At 37.2% G+C, this 10,150-nt stretch overlaps 1 protein-coding gene and 1 long non-coding RNA gene across 2 annotated transcripts; one reads left to right on the top strand and one right to left on the bottom strand.

Moving 5' to 3' along the window:
- The first annotated feature begins 1,909 nt into the window (after positions 1 to 1,909).
- LOC137714197 (vesicle-associated protein 4-1-like) lies at positions 1,910 to 4,068 on the top strand. Its single transcript, XM_088690750.1, has 5 exons — positions 1,910 to 2,301; positions 2,401 to 2,478; positions 2,692 to 2,773; positions 3,129 to 3,247; positions 3,380 to 4,068. The coding sequence occupies exons 1-5, from the start codon at positions 2,197 to 2,199 to the stop codon at positions 3,416 to 3,418; spliced, it is 423 nt and encodes a 140-aa protein (XP_088546876.1). The 5' UTR covers positions 1,910 to 2,196; the 3' UTR covers positions 3,419 to 4,068.
- On the bottom strand, positions 3,327 to 5,126 carry LOC148697801 (uncharacterized). The gene is made up of 2 exons (XR_015960557.1): positions 5,053 to 5,126; positions 3,327 to 3,854 (listed from the first exon to the last, which is right to left on the bottom strand). It is a non-coding gene; the product is annotated as an uncharacterized LOC148697801 (long non-coding RNA).
- Positions 5,127 to 10,150: the final 5,024 nt, after the last annotated feature.

The raw sequence follows: 10,150 nt of genomic DNA, 5'->3' as shown, positions 1-10,150 counted from the left end.
ATAGACACAAATCTCAAGATTTAAACTTATCATACAATGATAAATATGAAGATGATCAGACCACCACTTAGGATCGTGAACAAAAATGCACCCTTCACTTGGGTTAATTCCTTCAAGTTGATAGGACCCAAAAGGTTTGCCCGTTACTGTGGGAACTTGTACTAGCATTTAGGTCAAACAACGATTCATGCTTGGTTATTCCAGAATGAGGAGGAATTTTTCTTCAAAACACTTTATGATCAATTTACAGAAATTCATGTTAATGATTAGAACCGTTAATATTGTAAGTCATTATGTAAAGATTATCTATACAAAATCCAATTACAATAAAGACCATTTGGTCAATTAAATGTAACAAATAGATCTACGGTTCCTAATACTTTTACCTACATTCTCTCTTTTGGTCTATATACGTTCCAGTAAATTCATACACTCCATTCGCTCATATGTTATATATATAATTCAATGATTAAGCGATATCATATTTTATTGATTTTTTTACAGAAATAACTTTACGGAGTGACTTGTAAAATGAATTATTTTAACCATAAGTACAAAATTCTACAAAACAGCTCCTTGTCGCTTGAGTAGCTTCGTTAGTTTCAGCACAAAACAATACTATTTATTTGAAATTGTTAGTTTACTTTGCTTGCCACCAGTAATAAGTAAATTACCAAAAAGTTCGATATAACTCTATCTTTTTTTAATACATTCAATATTATCTACACTAAGTGCTGAGAGAATAGGTTAAACCTCACAATAGTTTAGCTAGACTAATTTGGATCGAATTTACCTTTTATGAGGATTCAACTTATGACCTCTCACTCACAGGTGAAGATAAATATCACGAAATCGTAATACTAAATGATTTGATATCACTTATCTTCAAGTCACATAAACAAAAAAATATTTTTTGCTTTGACGGTGATTCGCTAGCCACTTATGAGGCGTAGTCTACCATGCTAATCTGAGAATTTAGGGCGTCCTAAATATATCCTTAGCCTGAGAGAATTGAATCTCTTACCCACTTATATGTTATAAATCTAATCATCAAAATATCTTGTTTAGTTACAAACAAATGCTACAAAACATAAAATTTTCTTAGATTCTAGCTCAACTTAACAAGGGTGGGAACCTTTGACACATTATCTTTGGAAATTGATGCCCAAGAAATAAACTAAAGGACGTGTCCCATCCGTGACAGAAATGACACTGCATGTATTTATCAAAGCATAATGCTTGTGTCCATGTGGGGACTTAAACATCTTTCACTTACAATTATCGAATATTTATCGTCGAACATTATAATTAAAATTATTTATTCTTTTTATCATCATTTATAGATCATAAATGAAAAAAATTATTCAATTTAGAGATATGCATAAAAACATATGGACTTCATATGAAGATATTACTTGTTATAAAAAATTTTGATTGATTTACACGTCTGAATGACTAATTAATCTCTAAATTATTTAATTTTTGACAAATATAATCTTTAAATAATAATAAAAAAAATGAACGATTTCGATTATAGTGATCGAAACTAAAAATTCGTTATCTGTAATTCGGTGACAAATAAATCCCTACATAACAGGACACAAACAATATTCTTTTACGAAAAGCTCACTCACAAACTCAATATCTTTCCCTCGTCGTCGTCACCGCCGATTTATCCTTTTAAGCACGGCACGCGCAACTTGCAAAGCCACCAAAATATCATCGCGGACATATGTAACCGACACGTGGCTGATCCGGACGTCTATCCGACACGTACATTGCAAGAAAACGATGCCAAAGGTTGCGAATAAAAAAATTACACGCGGCGGGTGCAGGTGAATTCGCGGAGTTGAGTGGCAGGTGATCATTTCCTCCCATCCGATTTATGTCTCACACCCTGGCAAACTTCCACTCCAAAAATCACAGATGGAATGAGAGGGAGAGAAGAGCTCCCGACGATTCTAGGTAGAGAAATTTTTAAACTGACACACGAAAACACGCGAATTCAATCACCGAGATTCTGATTGCATGCCACGTGTCCGATTCCGGTGAAGAAAGCATGGCCATCGTCGACAGCCACCACCACCACCGGCACAAGTCGCTCTCCGACACGAAAGGTCTTCACCCTCTGCCCGTTCTGGCAGTCGGGGGGCCAAACGTCGTCGTCTTCCTCTTCCACGCAGAAGCTCCACGGCGATGGATTCAAATCCAAGCCCAAAACGGTATCGTCCGTCGCGAGATCCCTTCTCCCTCCTCGTCGTCGACTCCGACTCGACCCCGCCAACAAACTCTACTTCCCTTGTACGTCATCGTTTCTCATTTAAACGCCCTCGCTGCTTTTTCTAAAAGCACTTATTACTGTAGCCGACGGATTATGTATTTGTGGGTTTAATTTTGTAGATGAAGCTGGGAAACAGCAAACAGGTGAAAAGTGCGATCCGATTGAAGAACAGAAGCAGGTCACATGTAGCTTTTAAGGTATTTTCTAATTCCTCTCTGACATCAACCTTAAGAGTTATGTTGTTATAATTACTTGTATTTTAAGCAAAAATTTAGAAGGCATTTATTTATTTATTTCTTATGTGGGTTATGCTGCAGTTATTTATTTAATTGTTAATTTTTTTTTTCTCTGTGATTATTTTTATTTAGCTTCATTGACTCTTTAAATTGGTTTTGTATTTGCTGGTTTAGTTTCAAACTACTGCGCCAAAAAGTTGCTATATGCGTCCTCCGGGAGGAATACTTGCTCCGGGAGAAAGCTTAATTGCGACCGGTAATGCCCTTGCACTTGCTCTGTTGCTACAAATAACAAATCTTTATGAATTGGCTGTTCCATTGGTGGATAATTTACTTACTTTTGATAAAAACTAGTATATGCCCGCACATTGTGCGCGAACGCTTTTTGCAAATGACGCTTTACCACAGTGGTGGAAAACATTCAGGCCTATGCATCTTGGTGTGGGTTTGATCCCCACTAACTTCCCTTCCCAACAATTAATTTCTAACCTACTAACATTACGCTCAACCCAAAAAAAAAAAAAAAAAAAAAAAAAATGAAAAAAGAAAAATCTTTGTACTTAATCATTGTTGTAAATTTTTTTATTGACTTTGGATTTGATGATGGACAGTGTTTAGGTTTGTGGAGCAGCCCGAGAACAATGAGAAACATTTGGATCAGAAGACCAAGGTTAAGTTCAAGATTATGAGTCTCAAGGTGAACGCAGGGATCGATTATGTGCCTGAGCTGGTAATATAGTGCTCTGTCGCCGACTTAATGTTCATGGTCATAGCGCATTTTGTATTTTATGCGAAAATAATAGTTATAATTCTGAATGCAAATTTCTCTCCCATATTCTAAATGTCAAATCCCAACAACCAGGGAAAAACACAAACTGAAAAAAGAAAAAGAAATCAGTAACCCCACTATGAACACATCCTGTACATAATCGTCCTCCAATACCGGCCGGCCGTCCGGCCAGCAGAAACGTATAGCCGTATCAATTGTCCGGCAGCTGGAAGTCCTGCAAACCAAAAATTTGATGGGAAGGGTTCTGAACAAAGAGGGCCATGCCACATTTGGCTGGATTGTAACCGTCCCACAAGGAGAAGTTTATGGTTCCAGAAATGGTCTTCTTTGCAGCAATGTCTTTGACAGTGCAGAGCTTTTCAAGTCGTCGGACGACGAAGTCATTGGACAGTACACGTCCTTGGTTCTCTCCCTTGGGGCAGTCGGTAATCAGCCCGTTCTCGTACAGCGCCACCATCACATTGGCACCGTAGTTGTCCACCTTCGACCTCAATGATCCTGTTAGGGATACTTGCAAGGATGCCTGTGATGGCCTTTGGAATGTTGCCTGTTCATCCACAACAAAACCAAGTTGCTAGTATTTATCCTTCACTATTTTGCGGACGGCTATTAGCCAAGTGTGACTAGCCACAACAGATAACATTACTCTAACCAAAATCCTTCTCATGGTAACATTTTTTAATGTCCAAATCTTTGTTAGATTTACGAATAATTAAATAGTTTCTTTTTTAAATACATAATTCAAATTCAAAGTCTAATAACGTAACATTTCAAATGTGATGTTACATGTATTATGAGCTAGTCTAAATTCAAAATGTAACAACATAAACATAACATTACATGTGTCATAAAATATAGGCTTTGAAATTCGAATGTTTAACATACATCAAGCTTTAGCTTTCGACAAAAGTTGACACTTTGAAAGTGATCCACCATTTGTAAAAGCTTCAAAAGTTGACATTGCTTTTAGGTGTACCAGAAAGTATACGTGTCATGTAATATTTTCTCTAAACTATTTCCACTTTGGTACGAGATATTTTAGCAGTCTTGCTTTAAGGTTAAAATATGATTAAATAAAGATGAAGGTACCATTGAGTATATCAATGATTAGGGTGACAATCATTGAATGTCAGTACTTACAAAGATAATTGTTTTAAATAGCGTATTATGCATAAACTTAAAGAATATTTATCGTTGCATATAAAGTTAGGGGTTTAATTTCTTTTTTTTAATATCATTTTTATAAAAATTAAAATTAAAATTATTAACAATTGGTAGGTGATTAAAGTTTTTCTCTTCAAATTAATGTATTCTGAATTCAAATATTCAATCTTCTCATAATCTAAACTAGCAGAGAGCATATACTTTGTGTGTGTGAACAATTTTCCTTAATAAGTGCATATTATTTTAATATTACATAATTACTGTTTTGTCCTCCTTATGAAAATATTGTGTATCAAAAGTGATGGCAAAATTGGAAAAATATGATTGTCATTATCTAAAAAAAAAATGGTAAAATAGAAAAAATAGGAATATAATTGTTATTTTGTCAAAAGGTACAAAATTACTATTTTGCCGTTCTTTTTGTCAATAATGTGTATCAAAAGTGAGAACAAAATAAGAAAAAAAAGGGAAAAAAAAAGTTGATAAGAAGGGTTTTCTTAATAATAATATCGATTAATATAGAATATCATTTATATTAAAATATATCAAAATAATATTGAGGACAGATGAGAAATGCGAACCTGGAACGCCGGTGCAGGATATCTAGGTGCATCCTTGATAGACGTTATCAAAGCACTCCCATCGTTGCCAACACATTGGGCATGTGGTTAAAGAAATATAAAAATATGATGGAGATGCAGGAGATCAAACCCTGTACCTCTCGCATGCAAATCGAGCGCTCTCTTGAGCATTCAAAACTCTGTCATGTGTTTTATTATTTTAAAACATCCAAATCAGAGCCAACTTCAAAGGGATTAGACCTTAAATAAATACATAATAGTTTTTTGACAAAAAAAATAAACATAATAAATTGGTCCATGGATATGGGTGAACCAAATAAAATTGAGCAAAGGCCTAATCCAACAACTTCCGTGATCCAAAATGGTTCATGACTTAAGGCTGGGCCTTGATTCTGAAGATAAAAGGCAGAGATAGTTCTCATTTTCTAGCCCTAGTTAGGTTAACATTAACATATATAGAGGAAACTCATATTGATTACGATTCAAAAATACAAGAATTCACAGCGTCTGAAAACTAATAAAGTTTCATATGACTTATATTATGTGGTTTCACTTCTAATTATATCGAGATTTCTTATGATAAAACTCTTTCAACTGCCGTGTTGATGTTGTAGCTCTACCAATTGGTTTAGACAAGTGGGTTTTCCCCAGCCAAAAGGAGAGAATCAATTGAGTGGGATGTTCAAAAATTTAGGTTTCATTACTTATATTTTATTCTGTCAAAACACAAATAATCTCTCCATGAATTTTGGAAATCTGTAAAACTGTTCCATTCTATCGTGTGCATAGTGGTTCACTATATATGATGATTGGTGACAAGATAAATGTAGTAGATACTTCTTTAAGAACAAACTAACCTAAATTCGTAGATCATCGTACGGTATGATTTATATGACATTGGAAAAAAGAATTCACAAAAAATTTGGATTTCAAACCATTTTTCATTTTTTATACTGACCAGAAAAAGAAAAATAAACAGTTTAGAAATTAGCTTGCACAAAGAAATGCACCATCCAACTGCAACCACTTGATCTTTCCAGTTTCTTCAAATCTCTGGAATGCTTGAATATTGGCCCCTCAATGCATTTTATATTGTTCCAAACCATGGCCGTAACTGGACAAACATAACCATGCAATCATATAGAGCAAGTGGACCACATTTCCAAGACCCAATTATCAAGCCACCTGTCCCAAATTTGATAGTAACCAACAACTGATTGAAATTTTTTCTACCTCCCAAACACTTCACAAAAGATTTTCCTATGTAACCGGTTGTTCTCTCTACATATTCCTCATATCACATGACCTAGTCATGTGATAAGAGACAAAAAAAAAATGTATATACCTCAGTTACACTTAAGATTTTTCTCGCCAATAGGCTCATCCACGTCAAAACAGAATTGTAGTAACTAATTTGGCACATTGCACATCACATGCTGGTGTGCTGGCCACAAAGGAAAAATATCCACATATTACGTGGCTGAGTGAGTAGCACCAGCTATACATCCCCTTGGTTCTGAGCTCGATATTGAAAGAATTTAAGCTAGGGTTGTAAACATTGATTGCATAAACTCAACTCAATTAATTATGAGTGAGGTATGAACTTCATTATATAGAGATTACAAGATGAGGTTGGTTACAGTATAAACATATCATCTGATTACATTTGAAATTCAAAACTAAGTTACACACGAGTTTTAGATAAGGAAGGATTGTAATTCCTTTCTATCTGTTGAAGAGCTTGAAGAGTATCCAACTTGTGTAGCTGACTTGGAGAGTCTTTTACCATGCATTGCTGACGTGGAGAGAGATCTTGAATAGTTGGTTTATCACGCCCCCGCAAGCTGAGTAGGCGTTGACAAACAAGAAGCTTGGAAAGGAGAAAACTAAAACGATATGTGGATAAACCCTTGGTTAAGAGATCTGCGATTTGGTCAGCAGATGAAACATATCCCACAACCAGTTCATTGCAAATTACTTTTTCTCTAACATAATGATAATCAACTTCCATATGACGCATACGAGCCTGATAGACTGGATTGGAAGCTACTGCCAATGCACTGATTTTGTCACACCACAATCGTGGTGGATTGAGAGGAAGATGAAGATCACGGAATATGTGTCGAAACCAAGACAAAGTGGCGGAGGTATAGGCCATTTGTCAATACTCAGCCTCTGTACTTGAGCGAGACACACCTCTTTTTTTTTAGAACTCCAAGAGATTAAGTTATCCCATAGAAAAATGCAATGACCACCAGTGGAGCGACGATCATCTAGGTCACCAGCATAGTCAGCATCTGCAAAGGTTGTTAGGGACAACGAACTGGGTTTGTAAACTATACCGCGATCATGAGTGGCTTTCAAATAGCGAAGAATACGCTTGACTGTAGCCCAATGTGTAGTTGTGGGTGAATGCATATACTGACAGACTTGATTTACAGCGAAAACAATGTCAGGCTGTGTGAATAAGAGGTATTGGAGAACCCCAACAACGCTTCGAAAATTTGTTCCATCATCCAAGGGCTCACCCTCATACAGACTAAGCTTGCGGCCAGAGAGGGCTGGAGTAGACAATGGTTTGGGGTCAGCCATTTTAGTGCATTTGAGTAGGTCTAGGATATATTTTGACTGTGTTAAATACATGGTCGTCGGTATTCTCGTAATTTCCATTCCCAAAAAATAATGCAAGGCCCCAAGGTCCTTCATTGAAAATTTGTTTCCCAATTGTTGAATCAATGTGGAGATGTGGGATGCATTATTACCTGTGACAAGAATGTCATCCACGTAGATGAGTAAATAAATGACAGTAGTTCCATTGAAGAAAATGAACAGTGAAGAATCTGCCATTGATGCATGAAACCTGAGCTCTTCCAAATGTTGAGAGAAGCACTGAAACCAGGCACGTGGGGCCTGTTTTAAGCCGTATAAGGACCGTCGAAGATTACATACATGTGCTGGAAACTGTGGATCGACAAAGCCAGAAGGTTGGCGTATGTATATTTCCTCAGTTAAAGAACCATGGAGAAACGCGTTTTTAACATCAAGTTGGCGAATTTGCCAGTTAAAATGAAGAGCCACGGAGAGAATAAGTCTGATGGTAGCATGAGTGACGACAGGACTTAACGTCTTGGTGTAATTGATTCCTTCTTGTTGATGAAAACCATTGGCAACAAGACGTGCTTTAAATCTTTCAATGGAACCGTCAGATTTACGTTTAATACGATACACCCATTTATTTGGTAGAACATTCATGGCGGAATGAAAAGGAACTAGGGACCACGTTCTTGTTCGTTGCAGAGCATTGAACTTTTCTACCATTGCCATACGCCATTTAAGGTACTTATTTGCCTGTGTAAAACAAGTGGGCTTAACTATTTCATTAGTCACATCAGAAACAAGCGCATATTTGGGATTGGGTTTTTGAATGCCATCCTTTGAACGTGTAACCATGGAGTGAATAGGTTGAATGTGTCTTTGAGAGGAAGATGAGACAGGAGCAACACCTACTGCATTCGTAGAGGATAAGATTGGTGAAAGGTCAGGTATAGAAGGTACATGTGAGATGGGCAATGGTGTTGTAATAGGATTGTTTAATATAGGTGAATAGGGAAGATGAGGTTGTGTGGATGATATAGTGGGAGGGATGGGGGGTTCAGATTTAGTGGGAAAATAGGTGGAATAGGGTTAGGATGTGTGGATGTTATGGTGTAATGCATGGGATGGCCATAATGACTACATATTTAACATTGAATGCGTCCAGTAGTGAAAGTACCTTGGGAAGGAGTTGTGTCGAGAAATCCATCATTTTGGTGAGAGTGGGAGCCTTGGTGAGAGTTGGACCCGTGGTGAGAGTAGGACCCTTGATTAGAGTTAGACCATTGGTGAGAGTGAAGAGAGTTGCAGTGTCGATTGGAAGATCCACGACCACTATTGAAATGACTACGACCTCGAAACCCAGTAGATGATCCTCATCCTTGAAAAGATGCAGGTGCACGGCTTCCATTGCGACCTGCTACAAGGGCAGTGAGGCCGTTGTCAGTACCAAATGCAGAATGCATTTTCTATCGTCTTTCAGCGCCAAGGAGAAGTGCTTCCAAAGCACTGTAGGTAATGGCCTCATCACAAGCTTGGGCTGAGGCAACGGTGCTTTCATAGGCAGGGCCTATGTTGTTGAGAATGATGGCAACGACGTCGGAGTTTGAAATAGAAACACCAGAGAGAGAAATTATTTGCGAGACAATTAATTTTATCCAAAAATTCAGAAATGGAAGAATCACCTCTGTGAGTATTCATCAACTCACTACGAAGCTGAAGAAGGCGGCCGGTTGACTGAGAAGCATATCAATCACGCAGTGTTGTCCATGCAGAATGGGAGCTAGTTTTCCCAATTAAAGCAGTAAGTACGGTAGGGTGAACAAAATACTTGATCCAGGACATAACAGTGGCATCCTTTTGGATCCAAGTGTCGAAGTCGGGATTGACTGTGTCAGTGATGTTGCCATCATCATCTTTTAGGAATGCTAGAGGACACTTACTGTTTCATCAACAAAGGAAACAAGATTGCGACTGCGGATGAGAGGTAGCATTTGGGCATGCCAGAATGGGTAGTTGATACGATCAAGTTTGATCGTGAGAAAATTAGAGACATTTGGGAGGTGAATGGGAGAGGAAGATTGAGAAGCCATGAGAGGAGAGAAAAAAAAAATTCTGTCGTTAGACTTTAGCTCAGAGATACCATGAAAGAATTTAAGCTAGGGTTGTAAACATTGATTGCATAAACTCAACTTAATTAATTATGAGTGAGGTATGGACTTCATTATATAGAGATTACAAGATGAGGTTGGTTACAGTATAAACGTATCATCTGATTACATTTGAAATTCAAAACTAAGTTACACACGAGTTTTAGATAAGGAAGGATTGTAATTCCTTTCTATCTGTTGAAGAGGTTAAAGAGTATCCAACTTGTGTAGCTGACTTGGAGAGTCTTTTACCATGCATTGCTGACGTGGAGAGAGATCTTGAGTAGTTGGTTTATCAGATATAAGCTGCACCACTACATATAACTACTTAGTCCAACAAATTTGCATCACAACTC

Source organism: Pyrus communis, chromosome 3, assembly GCF_041283825.1.
Source record: "Pyrus communis isolate YQ-2024b chromosome 3, ASM4128382v1, whole genome shotgun sequence".
Lineage (NCBI taxonomy): Eukaryota > Viridiplantae > Streptophyta > Magnoliopsida > Rosales > Rosaceae > Pyrus > Pyrus communis.
This window is presented reverse-complemented; position numbering and strand designations above follow the sequence as displayed.

Coding starts and splice junctions, on each gene's coding strand:
- LOC137714197 (XM_088690750.1), top strand. CDS start 2,197: ATGGATTCAAATCCAAGCCCAAAACGGTATCGTCCGTCGCGAGATCCC. Junction 2,302..2,400: donor CAACAAACTCTACTTCCCTT/GTACGTCATCGT, acceptor TTAATTTTGTAG/ATGAAGCTGGGAAACAGCAA. Junction 3,248..3,379: donor TCGATTATGTGCCTGAGCTG/GTAATATAGTGC, acceptor CCCAACAACCAG/GGAAAAACACAAACTGAAAA.